We start from the raw sequence: 25,820 nt of genomic DNA on the forward strand, positions 1-25,820 counted from the left end.
TAGTGTCTGAGGAAGGCTTTAAACGTCACTTTAATTAAGGGGGATTCGGCAGACAGCTTGTGTGGCGATGTCACCCATTTTATAAAATCCTTGTTTGGGCACAACAGGAAAATAGAAGTGGGTCTTTAAAAGGAAGGGAAAAAATCCTTTCCAGAGGAAGGCCCGTCTAGACCTGCGGTCAGAGACAGAATAGTTAGTCTGACCCTGGCTGAGCATTAAGGTGACGGTCATTATCTGCCAAGAAATTCCACATGTGTGCATGCAGGGAGCAAACACCCCCCACAGGAAAAAAAAAATCAGCCAAACAAACCACCCGGCCTTCTGAAAAACTGTTAAAAGATAACCTCTGCTAAAATTTTGGGGGGGATTAATTTATTCTCGGCATATCCTATGGCCATTCATGCAGGATATAAAATCCTAGATTATTTCCTGCTTGGTTAACCCGCATCCGGCCAGTCCCTCTCACAAAGCCATTCTAATGTTGCCATTAGTTATGCTCCTCTGGTGGCCAAAAGATTGATCCCAGAGACTTGGAATCCAATAAATGTGTACATGAATGGCAGAGGGAGATAACACGTTTCCCAGAGATAGTGCAAAGGGGAAGATCAGTGCTGAAACACGATTGGAAAAAGATGATTAATGATATAATATTTTAAAATAATCTCAACCCTTTACCTTGTCCTTTTTATTTTCAGGCTATATATAATTCACTCTTTTAAGAACAGCAACATTAGAAAAATGTTAAACGTTTCTATTTCTCTCTGTGTTTGCCAAAAAGTGTCAGGTGCGTAATTTTTTTAAAGATTCAGTTTTGATTTTTTTTTTTTTATTAGGTTTTATTTGATGATGAAAAAAAGAAAAAAATGGGGGAAGCCTCTCAGTCAAACCAAAATAAAAAGGAAACTACCATCCCAACAACCACTAGACAACATATACTCACTCATAAAAGCTGGTGTTGTCACAGACATCATGGCGCTATAAAAGTCGAGTCTTCCACAATAACTGCAGCTGCTGGGAGCCTACACAGGGGATCTGATAATGGGCCTGAGGGGAAACGACAACGTGCTCAGGGACCAGGGTTTGTCTGGAAGACAGATAAGAAGACACGGGAACAGGTTATCAGCTAGTTTATGAGGTGTCACTTTGCACAAACACTCACCTGTTCAGCAGGAAATTCATAGAGTCACAAACAGGCGTCCCATTAATTCATGCAGGGTTCTTGCTGTTATGGATCATATAAAAGTAGATAGCTTTTACACCTTTTACACCAGGTTTCATACACAATATTTTGTTTCTTTTTTACAGAATTAACCCTAAGAAATGATCTTACATAAAAACATGTTTTGTTTATACTTTATTTATATTTGTTTATGAAGAAAAACGGATATGGTACCCACACTCAGACACATAATTGACACATAAGACTTTTCACTGTAAACCCATGTGGCATTCTGCTTCCAGCCTGTGTGTAAACTGAGAAAAAGCATCACGTCAAACATGGAAGAAAATTGATGTTGTGCTTCAAAACAAGAGAAAACAGCTCAGAACAGGCTCATGGGACTCACAGGGAATACAGTATGTCCGGCCAGAGCTGTTTTTTATTGTCTAACAATGTTATAAGAAGACACTGTCAAAGTTAAATGCAGTGGTGGAATATAACTAAATGCATTTACTCAAGTACTACGGTACACACTTTCCATTTACTGCTGCTTTATACTTCTACTCCACTACATTTTAGAGGGAAATATTGAACTTTTTACTCCACTTCATCTATTTGATAACTTCAATTACTTCCCACATTCAGATTAATAATACAAAACAAAATCAATGAATACAATGTGATGTATTATTTTAAGTTTAAATAATATAAGGGTGGGGAATCTGAAACTAGATGTATACAAAGTAGTTTAACTCAGCTCCAAATGTACCAGCTGCAAGTGATGAAACACATCACTGCAACAATAATTATAATCCAGTTATATAATATATATATTTCTGAAATTCTGCATAGTGAGTACTTTTACTTTTAGTACTTGAGGCATATTTCTCAACTGGAATATTGCTACTTTTACTTTGGTACAAGATCTGAGTACTTCTTCCACCTCTGGTTAAATGCCTATATTTTTTTACCTGTCACTTTAAGATAAATACATTGTCCAACTAGATTAGTCAGCTGTCACAACGCACACAATGCACAAATTCCTTAATTGGTGCCAATCACTCAACAATGCAATGATTTTCCTGTCGTAAAAAGGCCCCTAAAACACTGAAAAACACACAAGCATGTAAATACAATCTGTTTAAACTTGTCTAAAACCAATCTTTACAATTTTATACAAAGCAGTGAATTATTTTGAAATGCATTAGTTTTATACTTTGTGTGGACAATGATGTCAGCTGAAAGAGCTGACCGAGATAAATGGCAGCTGACCTGGAGTACAAAGAGGTGATGTGCCTTGTGGCATAACTGGACAGGTACTCTCAGAACACTTCCTGTGTAGGTGGAGAACAGTGACATCACGTCACCCTTGGCCATTCTGAAAGAAAGTCATAATGATAAGCTTTTGTTGGCAATACATTTCAAGGACAGCTTTATACCTATTACTAATGCTATTATACTTGTTTAGAGCATTTAGTTTAAGCTACTTTGTTTTGAATTACACTGGCTGCTTCATTCACTCTAGAAAGCTGACAGAATAAAATATAGTTTGTGTTTTTTGCAAAGATAAATTGCTTTTTCCACAGCGAAATCACTCTAAACAATAAGAAACAATGCCAATTTCTCTTTTCCAGTGACTTCTTCCATACATGATAACGATCACCACATCATGAATAATTAAAGAGTGTTTTTTGTTATCATCTTTAAGCAGCTTGTCCCTTTACATAATGTACACGGAATGTATGCTTACTGAAATGTTTAATTGCAAAATGTATGAAAACTTTGTCATATCACTCACAACATATTATAGTTTACTTTTACATTAAATAACATAGTTACATGACATGCCTCAATGTGCAGACCACGAAGCCACTAAATCAGAGAGAAATGTTCCTTTCCTTTGGAAAAAAAAACAACAAAAAAAAAACAGCCCAACTGTAGACTGCTCAACTGCATGGGTACATTCTCCAGATTTTTTATCATTATGCTTTCACCCACATAAATGATCAAACAAATGACAATCTCTGTGCAAAGAAGAGACAGAGCCCACAAAAGGGAGTCTGACAGCCATTTCCACAACAGATGTTTTTACAGAGGGGTGTCTTCTCTCCGCTGAGCAGTCTCACACATGAGAGACCCCCAAAAGCTTCAGAGAAACGTCCAGAAAACCAACATGTAAATTTGTAACTGCCATGTCTCAGACTTACAGGCCCACGCCAATTCTATTTCTTTGGAGGGAAAAAACGCACAGAAAACGAGAAATTGTTAAAAGGGCATGCTCAAATATACATATCAGAGGATGATTTAAAAGGGCGGAGGAATAGAATTAGACTTCAATATCAGAAAAAGACAACAGACAACATTGTTATGTGTTATCATGAAAAGATAAGTCCCTATTGATCCAGGTTGTGGGCAAAGGCTGCACTATTGACAGGAAGACAGAATATGTCGGAGGGGCAATATTTCATACATTTGGCCTGTTCACTCCATCAATGTGAGAGGGGGTTTTTCTGGGCTGTATATAATAACACGTGTGCTCTTTATTTCCTTCAGATCAATGGTAATGCGAGGGGGGCCACACAAGATGGATGCCACAGGCAGGTTAACCTATCGACTGCTGAACAGAGACACACAGACCAAGACAAGGCAGACCAGCCCATTATTGAGATCAACCTGAGCTGCTTGTGTTTTCAATTGCTTTACTTTTTGCACTTATCTGTTGTAGCTTATTATTGAAAAACGTGTTATACTGCAAAATTGCAGTTCAAACACCTAGGAGCTTACATTGTTTAATTTCATAAATGTATCTATCATTTATTCATCCACTGTATATTTAACGCTTTTAGGCCTGCAACTGAAATTTTGAAAGTCGGGTCGCAACCTATTTTATACAGTACGGGGTTGCAACAGAATTTTCATGATATAATAACAATCCCAGGAAATCATGCTTTCATGGTAATACACATCAGTTCTTATTAGGGTTAATGTTATTATTATCAGTGAGGATTTTTATTTTTTACTGAACACATGCTTTATTATAACTGAAACTTTAAACTGTCTTTTAAATGTAAGTATGTGCAAAAAGTCTCCTTTTTGGAAAAAATACTGATAATTTCTATAAAATACTGAAGATAACGCAGTACATTTTTATATGTCATTACCGGTATATTACTGCAACCCTAATGCTGACAAATGCAGTTTTAAAAAAAAAATCATACACACATCAGGGTTTGTACCTCATTTTTCAAAATTCAAAAGTCGGGATTTTTTTTTCAATCAACAAAAAAATATAAAAGTGTGATTTTTCATGTGATCTAAACATTTCAAAGTTGTACAGTAAGACACTAGCCCAGAGTACCAGATTACCAGAACAAATGGGTAGGCATTTTTCCTTATAATATTGAATAAAGTAATTGGGCACAATAATTTATAGGTTCTGCATTAAATATATAATTTGATTTGACAGTAATTCTTGCATGCTCCATGGTCTAAATGTCCTGTCTAATCCTACAGTCTTGGAAGTTGAAGTGGAGGAGAGAAGTGGCGATGAGCTGCCTGGTGACCTCTTCCTGGAGACAGTACAGGAGGCAGACGGGAGGGCAGGCTAGCCCACACAGGTGGCCCGGATCTGATTCAGGTCAGCCGCGCCCTCGGACAACCAGCCAGCTAATCTCATGTCCATGCTCCAAGTCTTTTCAAGTCACTAACCTGCAGCTCTTTCTAAATAAAAATAATTGTAAGGGTAAAATTTAATTAAAAACATATGCCAACTTTGATTTCACAAGTGTTGTTAATACTGTACTTGTGTCAAATCTGCATAATAATGCTTTGAATCACACGACCTTCAAAACCAAGCAGACAGAGGTGAAATGATTAGTAAGGCTTAGATTTGATTAAAGATGGGTTATGATTGTAAAAGGGGGCCTATATTGTAAAAGTTTCAATTAATTAAACTGCACTGTGCTTGAATTCACTCTGTAAATGCACCTTTTGTGATGCTTAGGAACAGATATGTTAAGTGTTTAAAATTTTTAACAAATTCTCTCTCCAAATAATGTGCTGATCCCATCTCTGCAGCACAGGTGATTCAACTGAAAATATCAGATAATTCTGCGCCTTTCTATTGTGGATGCAATGCTACACATTCACTAAGAAAATACAATAAAATCTAAATATGAAGTCACTCTGGCTGAACTGCAAATCGAACGTTAATAGAATAATACTGTTCCGACAGACAGCTCCGAGCATTATTGTCTAAAGTTGGGTAAAGGGTAATTAATTTGGCAGTAAATCATTCAGTGTTTTGGTGACTCTGATGAGAATTGTAATTTTTTGCTCAGACATCCCCCCAGCCAACCCCCAGTCCCCATTGTCTGTGTTAAAATGGAAATCTGTGCCACCAGTACAATATCCACATTATGTGCCCTGCCTCGACATTGTTGCATGACATGCTTGATTGTACCCGGGTATATAGGAACGGAAATGTGTAAACATACCATTAGCGCATATTAAGGTTTGTCCTCCACTTAAATTAATGGGTAACGTATGAGTTTAGAAGTTTTTAAATGATTTATTTCGTGTTTGAATAAAATACCTCTCAGGTTTTGGTAGAAGAGTTGAAGACAAAATTTCGAATTAGTTTCCCCTTGCATATGCGCTTTGAATACACTGAAGCTGTCTATTTTACAGCTACATTTAATACATTTTATATAAATATGCAAATATATAAAATTATCTACGACACTATTACACAGATACACAAAACAGTCAAGGATATGGTTCTATCACACTGTTTTAACTCAACCATCCTACTTGTTTGTGTTTCCCTCAATGGCAAGTTTTATTAATAACACTGCTTAAGGCTAAAGGTGCAATATGTTCCTTGTATTATTAAAGGTATATGACATTTCTACACATTGATTTGACCTCCTCTGTGCGTGTTTTTATGTGATTATACAAATACAACGGAATGTCTGATGTTTGTTATTCGTTTGAGGAGGTGAGGCCAAGACAAACAGCCCAGAAGATGGTTTAACCTTCATCATTAAATGGTTTTATCTTCAATGTGAGGCTAATTTCACCTGAGAGATATTTGTTGTACAGTAAATCAAATATTTCCTCTGTTGCAATGTGTTATTATGCATTAATTTAAAAATTGATTGGATAAGTGCATCGCTGGCTGGGGGTACAGTATGCTTCAGTACAGCCAGTAAATGCATGTATGTCTCCCTCTCTCACTCTCTCACTCACTCACTCACTCACACAAAAGCATAGACTGCTTAGCCACCGCATGCACAAAGATGTGAAGTCCTTGCTCATAAAGGCAAATTAAATAAACATAAATTATTGTAGCAATCTGCGTCATTGTTCTCTGTTAGAACAGAGACCCAAAAGACCAGTACAACATCAGGTACACTTACTTTCTGACAATGGCAGCTGACCAAATTCAAGAAAAATAATGTAGCTCGCTCATAACCTCTGTGTTTTAAGTTTAAAGTTTGTTACAGAATGAAAAAGGTTGTTTTAAAAATAATGATAAGATGCCATAAACTATTGTTCATCTGATGTTAGCAATAAATCTCTGTTGTTGTTTTGTTTCTTCTAGTAGGTGTCAAGAGCAAACCACCTTGATAAGATGTGGATGAGTTGCTGCTGTCTCTAACAACTCAATGCTGCCACCTTGTGTTTGGATGCATTTGCTTTAGAAAGGAGGGGAAAAAACAGCACTTTCAGCTTTAGTGGGTCTGTCAGCATGAGTTAATATTTACCACTGAATTCTACATTGGAGAAGATGAAAAACATGATTATATACAGAATCCAGGGTGGCTTTTAGATCATTCATTATGGTTTGGGCCTAACAGTGACAGTGCAGTTAAAATTGGCTTTGGGTCTAAGAATATAAGCAAATGCTGCCTGAATCTGTACAATTTTAATACAAATGTGAACATAATGGTACAATATATCTATGCTCATGTGCATGTGCGTGTTAGTGTGTGTTATATGGCTTGCAGGCTTCTCTCAGAGTCAGCTGTTGACACACATGGAGAAAACCGAGATGCTCTCCTTTGCTGTAGATTTTACACGCTCTCCTCCGATACCTCAGCCCCACCTGTCTAGCCATGAGCTCAGAGTTGAAACAGAGTTCAGCCAAGTTGAGAATTGTTCTTGCTTGTTTTATCAGCAGCGTGTACCATATTTCCCCCATGAAATACTACAGCCGGCAAGAGATACTGCCAAGGGAGCAGGGAAACAATTGAATGGGCATTAATGATTTACAGGTACATATCTGCTATAATACCAACACAGGCGGAGGTAACTGAGAGCAGGATCTGATGACATCATTGATGTTGCCTCAGATAACACCTTGATCATCAACTATGTATGGATCTGGCAAAAGATATAAGATAATGTCCAAGTGAGAGTAGACTATTTACCGGCCTAATGTAGGCTAGACCGGTGTTCAGACAGCGAGTCAGGAAGGTGGGTCACCGAAAGCTTCACATTTGTTGAAGAGAAAGTCTCAACCAAACATGTTCGCTATACATTTAATCGTAAAAGCCTCAATTTAATATTTGATGACAGCTGGAATACATGAAAAAGATTTTAACATTTTACAAAAGAGCTTTATGACCTTAAACCACATTTGTATGTGTCTCTGATGTAGCTTTCATTGAGCAGTTGTAGAGTTTGTTATGTAATCACATATTAATGTACAAGTCCTTTCTTGTTTGTTTCAGCCCATTTTATCTGTTTGTTTTAGAGTCTTCCGTCACTTATTGTAATTAACCGAAACATAAGGCATAGGTTAATAATTTAATGACATCCTCCTGCGTTTAAACATCACATATCGTAGCCCTAAAATATTATATGTTGGTGTAAGTTCATCTTTATAAATGCCTCGCAGGTATGATGAGTGAAATAGCTTAGTGTTGTGACATTAGCGAGGCACAATATGGATTTTGCTTTTTAAAAAGAAGTTCATAAGCTGTAGTTTATCCACACCTGAGAGTGCAAAAGAATATGGTCTAGTAGGAAAAGATGGATTAAGTTAATTAATAATCTATAGCTCTGACTAAGCAAAATCTAACTGACATCACTATTGATAACGACACTCACAAAGAACAATTTGGACTGTGTGTGTGTGTGTGTGTGTGTGTGTGTGTATGTATGTATGTATGTATGTATGTATGTATGTATGTAGATAGATAGATAGATAGATAGATAGATAGATAGATAGATAGATAGATAGATAGATAGATAGATAGATAGACAGACAGACAGACAGACAGACAGACAGACAGACAGACAGACAGACAGATAGACAGATAGATAGATAGATTATTTTATCATCCAATTTTAATCCTTTGACATAATCTGTTAAATCAAATCAGACATGTCAGTGTACACCCAATGTTATTGGCAGGCTGAAAAACAACTTTAAGGGTGCATACCGCCACCTACTGTATATGAGTGTGTAGATGCTGCACTTGTTAAGTCAATGAGAGCAATTTGGTTTTGTGTTACCTTCCGATAATTTGTCAACTGTAATTTCATTATCAGAATAATAAATAATAATGTAAATTTTCCATTATCAGTCAGTAATTTATTGGCCTGATATATATATTGTCCAACTAATGTGACATTACAATTCACACAATAGCTGACTTCAAAGATGTGGATAAGTCATAGCTATATATAATATTCAGGATTTTAGTTTTAGTTCATTAAGGTTAAAACCAAAAAAGAAGGGAATTTGTGTATTAGAAACTGGTTTGCCCAAAGTCTTCATAGTTTTCAGATACTTTTCTTACCATGTAGCATAAGGCAGCAACTTGTAACAATTACTTTCATATCAATTCATCTACCAACTATACTCTAGTTCGATCAATTAGTTGTTTGGTCTATAAAATGACAGAAAATTATTATAGATGTTTTCAAGAGCTCAATATGACATCTTTAATGTGCTGTTTTGTCCAAAAAATCCAAAATGTTATGTTATTAATTATGTAAACCTGAGAAAAAACTCAGCAGAAAATCCTTATATTGAAGGAGCAGGGACAAACATTTCGATACTACAAAAAAGGTCCCTCAGTAGTAGGCCTGTGTTTTATTCTAAAATCCTATGAGAAAAATGCCTTGCCATGTCTCTACACTGTCAATCAATATGTGCTGTGTGTGAGTCTGAGTGTGTGTTTGTGTGCATACGTGTCTATGTGCATGTGTGTGCATGTATGTGTACATACAGACGTGTATGTGGGGAAGGGATGGGTGGGTTTTGTCATTTTTATTGTCTGTTTTTATTCTTATTTCTTGTAAAGCACTTTGTGTTGCATTTATATGTACGAAAAGCGCTATATAAATAAAGTTTGATTTGATTTGATTTGATTTGAGAATAACGCAGCTATTGTGCAGAACAGTTCTGCAGGGCATATGTTCTGTCAATTAGTCAGTTAATCAATTAATCAACTAATAGATCAGCTCTGATGCAATGATTCAGTGTCCAGTGTAAGTTCTGAAATGGTTCAGGTTTTCTGAACAGAAAGAAAGTCAATATAGGAAGCTTTATAATATTTGTGAGGGGGGGGGGGGGGGTCATTAAACATAATACCTCTCCTCATTCCTCAGATCCACACAGCATTTCAAATATGTTAAACAATCAATTCAAATAGATTTCGCACACGTAGTTGGCATTCAAATAATAACAATAAAGCCAGGCTGTTTACAATAGGAGGAAATGACGTGCCAATGTTTTGAATCGTGCGGGCTAACAAACAGCACGGAGAGAGCCTGAAGCCTCTGCACTGACCAGCATCCCCCTAACACATCTGGGGAAAACTTAAAGCTTGATGTCCCCATAATTCCTATCACGGTAAGTTTTGCTCCATTAAAAGTCGCTCCGATGTAAATAACCGAGGTTGGTTTAGCGTAGAACGTTAACCGTTAGCTAGAGGTTGTAGTTAGCTACCTACTTAGCTCGTGCTAGTTCGCTAACAACCTACCGTTATTTCTCTTACGGAGATGAAGGTTAACATTGTTGATTAACGGACACTGGTTACGTGGAGAAAATAGGACAGGGCGTGAAACAATGGCTGTGTATGATGTGGATAATAACACGAATGTCCTTCAACGGATTGGCTTATACTGTTATGCGTTAGTAATTCACCAGTATGTTAACGTTAGCTAGCTGATAACTAATGTCCGAGTAGCTTCGATGCTAACACTGGGACACTACACCAACGCTATCAAGTTATTGAATAGTTGTAAGGGTACATGTGTGATACAAACGCATCGTTTGGTGACATTTGCTCATATTACACTTATCATTTTGTAAGTTTACTTTTACACCAGTGAACTTACTTTCTTCAGTGAAGACGTTAAGTAGTTGTTTTTTCAACAGTTTTTATGTCATGCACCGCTGCATCCTGGCTTGACTGTCGACCTTTGGGGAAATAAACCGTGAAGTCCTTTTTGAGAAGTTCACGTAACCATAGGTCGGTCGTAAAAGTCAGGACTGCCCACCGCTGTCCTCCCACGACACCATATAGATGCTGCAGCGACTGCAAGCTTTCGTAAATAAATAATTTTGTAACATCCCCATGTTGGCCAGAGAGGTGTGTGTGTACCATATTTGGCACATGCATGACAACTGTTGTGTAAGGTATTTGGTTATTTAAAGTTTGCAGTCACTGCTGCTGCACTGCCCTGACCATCTCCTCTGCTGCACAGTAGGAGAACGCAATGGACCTCCACAAAATCATCCACAGTGCACTGCACGACTTTATTAAGGCTTACATCCCTGATGCAGACCTCAGGTAAACAATTCCCCCAGTTTTTTGGTTTACTTGTTTTTGTTTCCTTACACAAGAAGTCTAGTTCAGTCACTTGTACAGTACCCTCTTTTTTACACTCAATGCAGCACGCTGGATGATGTTCTTCTGTCTTACATCACTGGAGTCCTGGAGGATCTCGGCTCCCAGCAGAGTGTAGAGGAGAACTTTGACGTGGAGGTCTTTGGAGAGATGCTAGAAGCTTACATACCTGGTTTTGCTGAAATTGAAAGGTAGACCTTCATTTTTTAAAATCTCTATTCTGATTTTGTCTGCGATAAACACACCCAGACTACATTACTCTGCATTTGATGTTGATATGTTGTACTTTTTTTCATTTGCAGTGTCCAGGTCTGTGAAATGATGTTTAATCTGGCTGCAAAACTAGCCACTGCTCGGACCTCAGGTAGTGCTATAATTATTTCTAATACAGGCAGTACTGTGACAGTCTTCTCTTTTCAAATAGTTTTTCATATTGTTGCTAATTTTGTGGTGAAACTACTTGTAATAAAATATACACAGATGTAGATAATCCGCTAAATATTAATACTATAGTTTGCTGATGTTAAATTGTTTACTTTTAGCTGATGGAGAAAACGCTGAGCCTAAGGCAAGGACAGAAGAGATCTCACTGAAACTCACCACCTTGCCCAGTGAACCTCCACCAGGAGAAACGCAGTGCCTTAAAACACAGACAGAGGGCGCCACTGCCAAGGTTATCATTTCAGCACACAGCAGCAGATTATTTTCCCTTCTCTTGATTACATTACGTTACACATGTCATTTAGCAGACGCTTTTGTCCAAAGTGACTTACAATAAGTTGATGCACTTGAATTACTGTAATTTATCCTACTGTTGATCGTTTACATACTTAAATTAGAGCTAATATAAATGTGTATCTGTCCAGCTACCAGTGTCTGAGTGGGAGTCTCAGGAGCAGCACCTGCTAGAAATGTTTCCCAAGTGTAGCCTGTCTGAGGCTCGCAGCGCCCTATCTATTGCCAAAGGAGACATGGAGGAAGCTGTGCGTCTTATCATAGAGGGTGACGTCCAACTCAGCCCAACTCCTCTTAACGTGAGTCTCTGTGACGCACAGAAACACTGGCACTGTGATTCTTGTCAGCAATTGTCTGCTTTGTGTATGTTAGCAGACTGATTTGATTCTGTTCTGTTGCCTCAGGTAAACCATGGGAAGAGTTTTTCTTCAACGGGAGACCAGAAACTTAAAGAAAGCATCCTTGAGAAGTGAGTAAGATTGCTGTTAACCTGTGGAAGGCAGAGCTAGCCTCACTTCTTTCTCTTTGTTGTTTGTAATTATGTTTGATCTCCATAGGTACATGCTGGTGGACAGGGAGGAGGATAAGAAAACACACCGACCTGTTGCTCCCAAAGATGTAAGTGTTCGGTTATATTCCATGTCCACCATGTAGCTTTATCAAAACAGTTTCATGCAATCAAACCAGTGTTGATTTTGTTTTAATCAACAGCATTTTTTCCATGACAAAGATAAGATGATTACGATACAGCGTGACAGTCATTATGACACTCACTGTGACGATATCAACATGCAATATTGTTGACAAAAAGATGGGACAAAATGTAGGTTTAAAATATAAAAACTTTTGCTAAATCTTCCTCTATTTTTTTAACAGACAACATGAACATTGGATTAATGAGAGAAATTTGTCTAAAAGTAGGCTAAAATGTAATGACTTCTGGTTGACTAAAACTAGACTATGTTTTTAGTTGCCACCGACTGAAACCATGAAATTAAAAAATAATAAAATGTGATTAAAACTAATAAGTACTTTATCTAAAGAGTAGGACTAAATCTAAAATATGGTTTTAATTATCTTTGTCTATTATTTCAGGCTCCAAAGAAGCTAGTTCGGTACCACAGTAACCAGGTAGTGACCACAAAAGGAGAGCGATATCAGCTTGTGAAGAAAGACGAGGCAGAGGATATGAAGAAGACGTATGTCAACCTCAAGCCTGCACGAAAGTACAGATTCCATTGATGATGAGCACAATTGTGTAAGAGCAGCTACTGACAATATTGTTTACACTTTTTATTTTATTTATTAAGTTCAGTCGGCCTGCATTTGATAGATTTTTTTTCCAAGTAGAGGAATGTGGTTGTTAGTGTCAGTGGCTTTTTTTCTTCTTCTTTTTTAAAAATATCGTTACCGTTATATGCCTTGGTTAAAACATTATATTAAAGTGTTTCAGTTGCTTGAAGAGCTTTTAAAAACTTGTTTGATATTTTGGTGAGGATGTTGTAACTTGTGTTCTAGTTTGTGTAACATCCTAATCTATCTACTTTTTGCCATCTCAGCAGGTCTGATGTTGCACTGACATTAGTGTCTTTCCTTTTTTACCTCCTCATTTTTTATTTTTTTTTATTTGTATTTTCTTTAACGTACAATAGACGACATGGATTCATAATTATGAGAAGACAATGGAGAATAATCTATCGTCATTTCTGTAAATAAGTTCTCGTGGTGCTGTTGAGTTTTTTCTGGACATGATAAGTCTCAACTGCTTTTTTATGTACAAAACTAATCATTGATGCTAGCTTCATTTAAAGTTCTATTTTTACATCATGCAGGAGTGCAGTGTTGTGATGGTTGAGCCTTGAGATTTGATCAATTCGTTGTGCTACAAAATTGTTTTTTAATGGTTTTCTGAGACATCAAGATTTATTTTTATGAACATTTGTACAGCAGATAGCCACAACAATCTAAGGGTTTGATTTGTGGTCTCCCTTGTCTTGTCTAGTGCTTTTGATAAAGCCACAGTATTATTTACTTACAAAAACCAGGCTATGAGGTGTACAGTACTGAACGTCAACTAAAGAGTTTTTCCTGCACAAAGCAAGTTAAGAGAGCTATCTGAATAATGTTGTTGGAGATCTTTTTTTCTCTTTTAAAGAAATATTTATTTATTGGGTTGTGTGAGGTATCTATCAATAGTCAGTGATTTACCAAAAGTAAATAGCGATCTACTGCTGCCCCTGTCATTTGATTGTTTGTGTTATTGTGTGATGGTTTTTAAAGGGTTAGTTCGGGTTCACCGAAGTCACACAATAACACAAACTAAACTTTCGAGGTAGTGGTAGACCAGCAACTCCCTTGTACTTCAAGGTAAATTTACTGTTTTTGTCAATGGAGTCTGGTAGCTTTGAAAAAGAGCATACTACTTAAGTTCTCTTTGCATAAACTTAAACAGAAATGTATGACAGCAAGGTAAAGTTGAAGTTGAGTCGCTTCCGTGTCTGTTCTCCTGCATGTTCCTCTAAACTGGAGGCGTGTCGACTGACATTTACCAAAGCTAAAACACTGATTATGGATTAATACCTCATACAACCCCACTTCATAAAAATACACTAACAATTTACATACAATTTTATGACTCAACTTATGGAAAAATCCTTTTTAACTATCAGTAAATTAAATGGTAAATTATTTTCTAGCACAACAAATACAAATCTCAAGAGGTGCCCATACTATTACAGCACTATCATTTTTGGCAAAGTGACGTGAATGACTGGTTGCCCCCTAAAATGTTAAGCAAAACATGCTGTGGGAGGACTTGATTTAAAGTTCATTCCAACAGCATTATCTTTATTTTTGATATAGATGTTTAGATTTGAAAAGTCTCCGATCATGTATTTATTGTGAGGAGGGCCATTGCAGTGCTTTCAGGGTGTTTACATGATGTTAGTGGTCCTCTATCGCAGCTCGTTTCATCTCATTTGTGTCGTGGATTTTGCTTCGCTTGTGATTGTTGGTTGTGAAAAATTATGATTGGATTCTTATATCTTGTGAGTTGTATATTAGGACAACTGGGTTGGTCAGGTGCTTTTTACTTCTTCTTTTTTTTTTTTAAACAAATATATACTGTTGTTTATTTGTGTTTCCATCTTGATCAATTTCAAGCAAATAAAAGCAATTGTTTTTATTTGGTGGTATAATCTAGTTTTCCTGAGTGTAGGTGTAACACATTCGAGTGTGGAAAAAATGTATGCTGATTATCAGCAGCGATGTCGTCTTAATTACTATATGAAGCTGTTTAGTCAGTTTTGTTGGAGTTTTAACCCTGCGCTTTGAGAAACTGCTGACGCACAATTTGTAGTAAATAAATACAATTTTTTGTAGATCATTCATATCGTATTCTTTGAATTCTTCACTCAGTTTACTGAAAGCACAACATGTTTTATGTCATAGCTTTGTGTATAAGAAATCATCCTCAACTCAGTAGTGTAGAACTTTGCAAACAACCTTTAATCAGAGGAACGCGTAGAGCACATACTGTATGTTCAAAACAAAAATAAACAGGCATCCATCCATTAAAACATGCCTCTAGCTTACTGAACCCTTTTCAGTCCCACCTTTAAAGCTGTTTAATGCCAGAGTGAAAACATTTTGACCATAAAATAAAACATTTAAAAAAGAAAATCAAGTCATTGCAACATTTGGTGCCATGCCACTGTTAAGCAAGGCACATACAGTAAACAGGGTTAACCTTGTAATAGAAGAGAGAGATGAAACATGAGTCTAACCAAGTGATTTCTTTTTTACACAGGAAGCATCTTTGTTCCATCCATGATGCCATTTGTATCAAATAGATACAGGTTATCAACTATTTAAAAGTTATCGTAATAAAAGCATGAAAACCTGTGTATTTCTGGAGAATTAAAGGGACACTTCAACCTGTCGTGCTATTTATCACTAGATTGTTGTTGTTGTTGTCCAAAACTGGGCAACTCACACCAAAATAATACACACTGTAATCCTATTTTATAGTTCACCATTTACAGATTCATCCAATGTCACAGGCAAACAAGACTGTCTGAATGTAGAGGCAGCCCTCTAGTGGTTTATATGTTGGTTTGGCACATACAGCACAACATGTGAAATGATCCTCCCCTTTCTTTTAATGTATACTTTTCTAATAGAGCACTTAAAACATGCAAAGAAACAGCCATCGTTCGACTAGACTTAAAGGGCTTCAAAGTACAGCTGCGTTTAAGTAAAAAATAAGTGCATTCGTGGTTGTTAACTGACAGTCATAAGAGCAAGAACAGGTTTCCACTGGAGATGGATATTTGTACAGTGTCATTCTATGTCAGATTTGCTGTATTTAACACAGCATATTGAGTATTTGTATTGCAGCATGGACCAGGTAAATATACAGCTTCACCACTAGATGGTACATTGTGTTGCTGATCCATAAACTACACCCCAGCAGATGGCCCTGCCAGTTCAGTCCATTTTAAGATAAATCTATCATTTGAGTTCACTTAACCATTTTATCAGTTTTAACCATATTCCCATGTAAGTACTCTGAGAAGTTTCCAGAAAACCAGTGACTTACTATATTTTCTTTTCTTTCTTTAAGTTAACTGCATTTGCAACTAAAATTGCAGCATATGATTTGTTTTCAGTGCCCCCTCATCTATTACTGGTACGCAGAATGGCATATTCAATAAAGTCAAACAAGCAAAAAGCATAAATAAACACAGAGCAGCGTCGCTCAGCTAAGTCAACTTAGCCGCGAGCAGTCACATATTCCTTCAGACGAATATGTGAACCCCCACCCCTTTTTTTTCTTCACCCACTCATCTTTTGATTATATTTCATCACAGCTTTTAATCACTGTACTTCTGTGTTTTATTGCCTTGCGTTTGCTGTCTTTTTTGCAGTAGAAATTCTTGCTGATCACTCCTCAAAGCCATGTATACGGGTGTGGAGATAAAGCAGATTATGTGGATAAATATTTTAAAAACACTGAAAAGAAAGTTCATCTTTAGAGGCTTGAACCAAATCAGTTTTAAAGCTGTCTTTGTGATGAAGATGGATAATACAATATGATCACCCCACATTTAGTATTAAACCCATTTCTGTGGTATTCCATGTATATAAGAAATGTCCTGCCTTTAACTGATGTGTACTGTGTATATAATACCCCTTGACTCATCCATTAGTGGTCAAAATATTGAGGTTGTTTCAAATGTACCGATCTCAGACGACTTTTTCGGACTGAGTGCTGATAAAACACTGATATACATAAATATATCGAGCCAAATAAGGCTTCAATTTAAAGACAAAAGAAAGAAAAAAAGACTTCTTCAAGTAGGATGAATTCCCATGAGTTAGTAAGATGTTTCCTCTGTGTCTGATATATTTGCGATAACTATGGCACTCGGAGGCGACTGAATGGGTTCAAGGTAGCCACTTATTGCCGTGCAGCAATACGTAGCTCCAAAGTCAGAATCTGCATGACACGCAGCAGTCTCACTTCCACAAAGCAAACAGTTACCGAAGCACTCTAGTTAACAGTTTTAAGACTGGAGCTCTAACTGTGATCCTGTTCATACCGTCCCTTGATCATTGTTTTCAGTAAAGGTCCAACCTACAGGAAAACAAAATGGATTCCTGGTTAGAAAAAAAAGCTACATTGTAGTGTCAGAGAAATTACATTGTTTTACTGATTGTCCCAGACTGCATTCCCTTTTTACTAAATCAGGTAAGCCATAAATATTCGCAGTAATTGGGTTGCTGGAAGGGTCAGCATGCCCCAGGGATTTCCTCTCACAGGTGACCTAAATGTGGATCTGATTTGATGTTCTAGAAAGCGACAGTGTGACATTCATGTGTGACTTACGCAATAGGAAAGAGTTTGTATTGTGAAGGGAATATAAAAGTAAGTTAGGGGTGACTTCTGAACATTAAACAATTCCAGCCAGACTCGACTGCCAATCTCATAACGGTATAGTCGCACTGGAGGAAAATGTGGTTGTGAAACAAAGGATTACTCCATCCAAGCGATGTCGGGGCGCTGAAATGTCTGATTTATATAGAATTTCTTGCTCTCTCAAAGAAAATCACAACATATGGTCAATGTTGGTATATTAGCTTATTAAAAATATTTTTTTATAAAATTGTGCTTGAATCAATCTCCTTTGTGTGCACAAATAAAACACCATGGTAGAGTAAGATACGGTTTCCAAATCTGCGGGACTATCAGACCATCAGAAAGACTAAAACAACATTTATTAATCAGAGCATGTACATAAGCACGTAGCAAAGCACTAGGGCTAAATTATTATTTTTTAATCTCTGTTAAGATCACCAGGGGCACCCATGCATTCGCACACCTGATACAACAAATCAACTTGACACCCCTGGCAAGACTTGACCAATCAGATTAGCCTATTCTTATTTTGGGACACTTCCAAGAGCTTTTACCTCATGTGGGTCTCCAAGTGCTTCTCCCAGCATTTTCTCAATATTCCTCATGATGGCCACCTTCTGATGGGCTCGCAGCGGGTACTCTATCCTCTTGGGCGTGGAGGCACCCTGAACAACAGAGTCAAATAGATGAGTGAAGAAACATGTAGTGGCATAGATAACACAAATAAAGTTAAAGTAGAGTTGTAATGTGCGTACTTTGTACCAGAAGTTTACAGTAATCGTCACTCCACCATTTAACAGTGATTCAATGTGATGCCACCTGAGGAAAGAAGAAAAATATAGAGAACTTAATTCATCAAACTGTCAAAGAGCTACTTTTTGCAGTTACCGGGGCAGTTAATCCCAGAAATGTAAAAATACAGATTTTTTACTTTTTCCAATAGTAAAACAATCTTTATTAACAAACACAATGCAGGCAAAAGAAAAAAGTGTATTTTTCATTTTGGGATGAACTGTCCCTTTAAAAGTACTTTATCAAATAGTATGAACGCATTTAAATTCTGCGCCCTATAATAACGCACGGTCAAAACATTGAGGAATAATTTCCTAACATCATGTTAAGCAGTTAAATCAAAGAACTTCACGCTCAGATACAGAAAGCATGAAAACACATCAGCTAGCAGTGCATCCAAGAGACTCAATGCCCTGGAGATAATCATCTGATTTAGTGGTGAAGCTCTTTTTTTTAACATAAGTAATACATCATTAAAGCCTGTAGAGAATAAATTCTTACCAATACATTGGGATGTAGAGCACATCTCCTGGGCCCACAACAGCCTCATGTCCAACAACATTTCTAAAATTGGGAAACTTCTCATAATCAGGGTTATCAAAATCAACCTGTAAATTAAACATACAGATTAGTTACACTACATTTACATACAGAACATCATACATACAAAATTATTAATTCCAATGTTTCTGATGTGTTTAAAAACTTTAGAATAACATGCCATGTTTCCAGGTTTTAAACATGTCCTTAATTCAAATAATTTGAGCACAGTAACCTTCAGCAGCTTTACTGTGAATTATATCTACCACTAAAGATGAACAACATGACTTAATCAAACATATGCTAAGTTACAAGTTTATAGTATTCAGGCTATAGTATGGATTGCTACATATCTATGCCTTACTTGGCTCTGTCTGTCACAGGGGTGGTGCACAGGGTAAGGATAGAGACACTCAAACTGGTCTGGAGGGAAGAGGATGCATCTCTTATGACCTTTAATCTGTGCAAAGAAGTTCTGCTGCTCGTCGTAATGTGCTGGTGTCACATTGCCTGTAGTGAGAGAATATTAACATTAAGAAAAAGTGCTATGTGAAAAATCTATGACAACATTATACAGCAGAAACTGTGAAACCACATTCCTTCTACTGTAAAAGCACTTACCCTCCATGCCTATGAGCAGCAGGTTGGATGTTAGCTGTCCCCAGTTTCTCTTGGCTTGCTGCTTGTTGATCCAGTTCCAGTTGAAACCAAGGAAGTCAACAACGATCTTCTTCCCTACTGTGTCATTCAGGGTCTGCTGCAGGTATACCCTTAAAATGCATAAAAAACAGATGTGCAAAATGTATTGTAACACCTTGTCCTTCTCTCAGACACTTAAATGTGTCTGCAGGATAAAAACTTATTTAAAAGGCATTTCTACTTCAGCAGATTACAACTCTTTAAAACCATAAAAAACATTATGACATTGAAGAAAGTCTACAGTAAAACTGAAATAGACTGTAAGCGCTAGTCAAATAGGGAGTTCACTTAAGTAACTGATCTGTGTGTGCCGCCAGGCCAAGTCAGGTCACAGTAATAGGCTTCTCCTATGTACCTCCTGTGTAAATGCTTAGTCATTTGCTCCACTTTCCTGTGCTGAATTACATTTCATGAGAGAAAACACCCTTTGGTGCACCTGCAGCACAGCCACATCCATATTTCTCCTGACCGCACTTGCCTGTTTTGAGCGTCAAAGAGATTATTATGTTTAGACTGAGCATCAGCCCAGGCAGGTTTAATATAAACAAAGCTTACATCATATTCCTGTTCAAATGTAATCATCCTTATAAATATAGCATACCTCTCATCTCCTCCCATTTGCTCCGTTATATGCATTTTATCCACAAATTCTGAGAATTTCATTTCCATCCGCTGCGACTTGGGGACAAAGTTCTTAAAATTAGCCATTTTTTTCTCATCATAGTAAAGGAATTTGTGGTTTTCTGCAGTGTAAACAGAGAAGTCTCCATTTCCAATGTTCTCCTGGAGGTATGCAATGTCCCACTTGAGAGCTGGATACACAAGGTTTGTGTCAGTTAAAACCACTGGTTCCTGAAAAAAACAAAAACATTTCAATACAATGATATTGCAAAACCTGATATTGTTGTTGTTTTTTCAAGAGAATTGTCCTATACACTGAGACAAATATGCAAATCTTTTAGAATAATGCTCAATGGAAATATCACTACAACAATCGTGAAAAGGATATATCAGTAGTTGTGCATACTAAATTTTAATTTTAAAAGGTTTCCTCAATGTATTTTTCAACAAATGGGGGATTTTTTTTATTATTATTATTATTTTCAAGAAAAAGACAAACATTACTGCACATGTGTCATCTTTATTATGTTAAAGTGCATCTCTAAACAAAATCCCGGACCTAAATGTGTTTGTATGTGTCTGCAATAACTTTCTATGCAGAAAGGAACACAAATCCCCCACACGTCTGCACAGTACATTGATAATGCAGTCTACAGCATCGGACTCAGCGAGCTCCGAGGACTACGTGACTAACTGAACGTACACCGGTGTGCGCGCTCCCGCTCCCTCCCCCTCTCTCTCTCATTGCACCGGCTCTCTCTTTCATTTTCGCCCCAGAGCGCGGGCATTGTGCAGGTCCCAAAGAGTTAATGTTTTGTGGGTTGTAAAAAAAAAAAAATCTGCCTTTTGTAACGACAATAATGTATCTTAACATCTTAGTTCTGCCTTGATACGATTGGCAGGCGTACAGGAACGTGCAATACGTGTCCCCGCAGTTCAGACCGCGCAGCACATTGTTTTAAAAGTGGTGTTTTTAGGAGTTAACGTTATCTATTGCAGCGACAATATAGACGAGCCATATTTGGACACATCACTGCTGTTCTTATTACACTTTCGCACGCGAGCGTGTCTGATTGGCCGTGGGGAGTTCTAGAAGCTGAAAGCAAAGAGCGTTCTCTGTCAGCCGTGATATACACTTAGTAACTTTTTTTTTAAGTGTAAACCATACATGTGATGTATTCATTCAATGAGAGAGTTAATGATTATTTGTTTGAAACTAACAAACAGCTCCTGTTAAAAAATCACCTCTCCTGTTTCCACATGCCACACAAATACCATTAACTTTCAGTCTGATGAAAACATAGGGGTGCATAAATATGCAATATTGAAAAGCATGGCAACTGGGGTGTATAAAGGGACACTTCATGTATAAATGCATGTTTTTTTAACTTTCACTTTTGTGCTCCTACTCCTCAGAAATATTAGTACAAACTGTACACTTTATTACATCCTTATTATTCTACTTATAACTGATCTTCTTGCCCATCATAACCCACATCTTTAGGTTCACACACCAATTTTTCACTTCAGCATCATGACTTAATAGAAGCAGACAAGAAGTCTAACAATCGACATGTTACTGCAAATTATGAATCTTTCATTGTGAACAAAATGTTTTTCTCAGTGTCTAAAAGTCAAAGACTGTATGGATGCCACGTACTGCACGTTTCCTCCATGTCTAGTGAAACAAAAGAACCAGCACTCAGTTTAACCCTTACCACTATCTACCTACCACAGCTGGCAATCATCTCATCATCATCTGATCTATCACGGCTAATACAAAAACAATTACTCAGAATATTCCTTTCACATTATTTCAGGAGTCAGAAAGAAATATTTTATACTATCTCAATAAAATAAGAAAATTATAACAATATAATTTTGTAATCAACACAAAAAGTGGTTCTAACAAGTTTTGCAGAAATCACAAATTCAGTCAAATTGGCACCAGTGAAGGGCAGTGATTCTCAAAGTAGGGTCCAGGGACCGTCCATGGGTCTGTGGCACTCTGCCTGGGGTTCCCTGAAAAGTTTTCAGATTAAGAGCTCATAAATATGTTTGTTTGTTTTTTACAAAAGGTTTTAAAGTCAACAGCTCTTGCAATCTGCATGTATGTTTATGACATGTCTAATATATTTCTAATACATTTCTCTTGTGTTGTTATTTCAAATAATTAAGACTATAGAAGTGAAAAAATTAAGCTTCATCAAATTATCCAGGGGACTTACATGAGGGAGTCCCTGGTATATTCTCTTGAAAGGCATCCTTAACATGTTAAACAAATAAAGACTGCTCGCTTCATGTGGGTTAATTTAATAGGAAAGTTACTACTTGTTTAAACCATTTCTCAAAAGCTCAAAATAATAGGTTAGAATCGTCGAGAGCTATTTGCAAAAAGGGAGCTTTGTCAATGTTGAGAAGTACTGATGGTGTTGCAAAGTATTAAGAAACAAGAAGGGAAATACTCAGTTCTGTTGCAGCATCTATTTTGCAATGTAAACACATTGTTTTGCATCTGTATCTGGGTGAAAACTATACTGCAAGTTTCCATTTTCTCACGAACCACTTTATCAATGTACATTACATAAGTAAATTCCTCATTACAAACAAACTATGATTCTGACTGACTGATGAAAATAATTCCATACTGTGCACATATAATCCATTTTGCTCTCTATGAAATAGAATATTTAGAAAACAAGCAGACTTTTCACCTAACCAGAAAACATATATGTGAAGCTATCAATTCATATATTGTTTTATCATCAGTGAAACAAACCCCAGAAGGTTCTTCCTTCATTTTCCATACCTTTTTGGACATCATCATATAATATAAATGCCTCTTGTGCTACCTTTTTTGAGCTTTAAATAAATAATTTCTAGATATTCATTTGAACCTTTAAGGGCGGGGTGCAGATATGAAAACAAATGACAACACAAAGTCATGCACTTCTATGTGAGCCATTTTCATGATCACTCATTGCCCCATCAGGAGATTTATGTATTGTCTACACTGAACAGGAATATATAAGACTCCTGGGAAATGCTCCAGCTGACATTGACATTGAATGATAATAATGAGAGATGGGATGAGATTTGACTCCACCAGTGGAAAAAAATGCAGTCATGCATTTATTGTTACTGTATACCTGGTCATGGAAGTCAAATAAGCTTGTCAGAAATGTCTTAATGTCATCAACAGAGATAGTTGGTACGTGTACAATAGAGCCAGCATATCAGTTATTATGCTAACAAATAAATCAGCAGCTGTTTCACCAATGAGGTGGGAGGGGAAGGGGAAATCAACATTCAATCACGTACTCTTAAATTTCTGATTCTGGCAATGAGTAACAACGCACGGCTGCATTTCTGAACAGGCCACAATGATGTCAGCAGGTGTTTTCAACCAGATGACAGATGTTGACACCACTGATTAGATTTCTCTTGAACTTCAATCAATCCTACTGATCTTTGGAGTGTTATTATTCTGTTATTCCCAAAACTCCAGGAAGCTGTAATTGCACAACGCAAAACATTTATCATGGAACTTCTTATTATAATGTATTACTTACTTTGGGATGTAATGTATTGTCACTAATAAAGGGTTTATTTTTATTATAATGGTTGTTGTTATTATTATTATTAACATTATTTCATCAAATTAGCTGTCAAATATCTTTCTGTCGTCACTTATTTGATAGCTGGACTCTTGTTTCAGCTCCACAGATTTATCTCTTAAAATATTGTGCCATCCCCATTGCAAATCGAGCTACGTGCCTTCCAAAATTAGGCTTCATCTCGGCCAGACATTCTCCATCTTTTTTTCAACCAAAGACGCCTTACAAAAGAATATACGGGAATCCCCCTCATGTTTGGCCCTTAGAATAATTGGAATAGCCTTTTATTTTGTTTTTTACACTTCTATAGTATTCCATATACTTAATAACGTGAAAGATAAATATACGAGAAAGATATTAGACATGTTTTAAACATATTTGCCGAATACAAGCGCTATACATTTATTAGATTAAGGCTCTTGTGACAAAAACATATACAGTTCAGTTTCAATATGTCGCAATAAATGTATAAGATAATTTACACTAATGACCAATAACCAATATACTATTGTAAAAACTTTTTTTGTGTGTGTGTGTGGTTATGTTTGTAGGTTATTGCTATGGTCTAAGAGTTTCAGCATGCTCACTGTAAAGTTTCAGCATGCTGACTTGGTGGGTTTACCTCATTATTTATGAGCATCTCTGCTCTGGGGTCCGTGTGAGACAGTCTGGGAATGGGATGCGTTGGAAAAGAATATTTCCGGAGCTGAGACTCGTCCCAGCTCATGTTGTGGATGCCGGGGAAAGCGGCGCCACCATCGCCCGCCGCCGGATCAGCCTCCACGGCTGCTGCCGCCGCTGCCATGGTCGCGGAGGAGCGCCGGCTAGCTGCCTCAGTCCGCTTACAAAGACACAACCAGGCGCAGCTTTTCTCCCGGACTGAACCCTGCTAGGCTGCGGCGGGACTTTTATAAAAGCTTTCCCATTCACGGTAATGAAATGAATGAAGGAAATGTGTGCTGTCCTGCACCTCTCAGCAGCTCCGCTCCGTGCAACTGTTTACACACCGTGTTGACAGCCAGAAAACAAACGATATAAACTAAAACAGTCAAAAAAAGGATGTGAAAGAGAAAGAGAAGGATACTTCGATAAATGTATGTCCAGAATATCAGACAGCGGCATCTGCTGGACCGGTTGACTAAATAACTCGTACTGTACTAACTTGCCTTTACGACTAGAGGGAGCTATTGGTTTTCTTAAAGTTTTGAAGAAAATTCACGGTCAAAGAGTCAATTTATAAATGACGCCCTTGGAGTCAAAATATTCAGTCTAAGTCTTTTAGTACATTTGCTCTAGTAAAAAGTAATAAAACAAGTACTTTGCTTGAGTGTATTTGTTTTCGTTTTCTACATTACATTTCAGAGGGAAATATCGTTTTGTTTTTGTTCTACTACATTTATCTGACAGCAATGCACTATAAGATATATGATTGTCTAAGAATGAGGTACTGTTGAGGTAAAATGCAGCAGCAGTATATTATGTAGTTGAAATCAGCTCCAAGTAGAAACATTTTATAATGCTGACATGTCTCTGCACGGTGGTGATCCGAGGCTCTGGGAGGCCCCAGGCAAAGAATCTCATTGAGGCCCTCTCCTGATTTTTGCTCCTATTCTTAATTTTTCTTTTTTTTTCTGTAGAGCAGAAATGTATGCGTGATTCATTGTGCTAACTGTTACACCTCTGGTAGTATTTATGAAAGTTACATGTACAGTTTAATGCCTTTTATGGGAGGTTATAAGGTTTAAGGGGGTTATCATGTGGCCACCGGGGGGCGCTTTTGGGAGGGCCAAACATTTGCCTGGTTTGTCTCTCCTTATGGTAGCCCCTCTGCATCAATAATAATGGAAACAGTATAATATAGACCTAAA

At 37.2% G+C, this 25,820-nt stretch overlaps 2 protein-coding genes and 1 long non-coding RNA gene across 6 annotated transcripts; 1 reads left to right on the forward strand and 2 right to left on the reverse strand.

Annotated features, from left to right (window-relative positions):
- Nucleotides 1-1,374: 1,374 nt before the first annotated feature.
- Nucleotides 1,375-10,575, reverse strand: LOC131993118 (uncharacterized). The gene is made up of 3 exons (XR_009396280.1): nt 10,517-10,575; nt 2,432-2,537; nt 1,375-1,473 (listed from the first exon to the last, which is right to left on the reverse strand). It is a non-coding gene; the product is annotated as an uncharacterized LOC131993118 (long non-coding RNA).
- cuedc2 (CUE domain containing 2) lies at nt 9,889-15,664 on the forward strand. 4 transcript variants are annotated; one of them, XM_059358864.1, is made up of 10 exons: nt 9,889-10,028; nt 10,886-10,971; nt 11,076-11,219; nt 11,331-11,392; nt 11,571-11,701; nt 11,895-12,062; nt 12,168-12,232; nt 12,321-12,381; nt 12,859-13,021; nt 15,572-15,664. In XM_059358864.1, exons 2-9 carry the CDS (start codon nt 10,898-10,900, stop codon nt 13,003-13,005), a joined length of 852 nt encoding a protein of 283 aa, XP_059214847.1. In that variant the 5' UTR covers nt 9,889-10,028; nt 10,886-10,897; the 3' UTR covers nt 13,006-13,021; nt 15,572-15,664. The 4 variants fall into 4 exon arrangements, with proteins under 4 accessions (XP_059214847.1, XP_059214844.1, XP_059214845.1 ...); XM_059358861.1 differs by lacking the exon at nt 15,572-15,664 and having other exon boundaries at nt 12,859-15,148; XM_059358862.1 differs by lacking the exon at nt 15,572-15,664 and having other exon boundaries at nt 10,889-10,971; nt 12,859-15,148.
- Nucleotides 15,665-16,477: 813 nt separating this feature from the next.
- hif1an (hypoxia inducible factor 1 subunit alpha inhibitor) lies at nt 16,478-24,937 on the reverse strand. Its single transcript, XM_059358860.1, has 8 exons — nt 24,575-24,937; nt 20,316-20,566; nt 19,637-19,785; nt 19,380-19,525; nt 18,977-19,083; nt 18,439-18,502; nt 18,238-18,348; nt 16,478-17,401 (listed from the first exon to the last, which is right to left on the reverse strand). Exons 1-8 carry the CDS (start codon nt 24,755-24,757, stop codon nt 17,345-17,347), a joined length of 1,068 nt encoding a protein of 355 aa, XP_059214843.1. The 5' UTR covers nt 24,758-24,937; the 3' UTR covers nt 16,478-17,344.
- Nucleotides 24,938-25,820: the final 883 nt, after the last annotated feature.

This window comes from Centropristis striata, chromosome 20, assembly GCF_030273125.1.
Source record: "Centropristis striata isolate RG_2023a ecotype Rhode Island chromosome 20, C.striata_1.0, whole genome shotgun sequence".
Taxonomy (NCBI): domain Eukaryota; kingdom Metazoa; phylum Chordata; class Actinopteri; order Perciformes; family Serranidae; genus Centropristis; species Centropristis striata.

Excerpts from the sequence above, each read along its gene's own strand:
- hif1an (XM_059358860.1), bottom strand. The coding sequence starts at position 24,757 with ATGGCAGCGGCGGCAGCAGCCGTGGAGGCTGATCCGGCGGCGGGCGAT. Across the intron at positions 19,786-20,315 it reads CAAATGGGAGGAGATGAGAG|GGTATACCTGCAGCAGACCC; the intron begins GTATGCTATATT and ends ATGCATTTTAAG. Across the intron at positions 18,349-18,438 it reads CTGTAAACTTCTGGTACAAA|GGTGCCTCCACGCCCAAGAG; the intron begins GTACGCACATTA and ends TCTGTTGTTCAG.
- cuedc2 (XM_059358864.1), top strand. The coding sequence starts at position 10,898 with ATGGACCTCCACAAAATCATCCACAGTGCACTGCACGACTTTATTAAG. Across the intron at positions 11,220-11,330 it reads GGTTTTGCTGAAATTGAAAG|TGTCCAGGTCTGTGAAATGA; the intron begins GTAGACCTTCAT and ends TTTCATTTGCAG. Across the intron at positions 12,063-12,167 it reads TCAGCCCAACTCCTCTTAAC|GTAAACCATGGGAAGAGTTT; the intron begins GTGAGTCTCTGT and ends CTGTTGCCTCAG.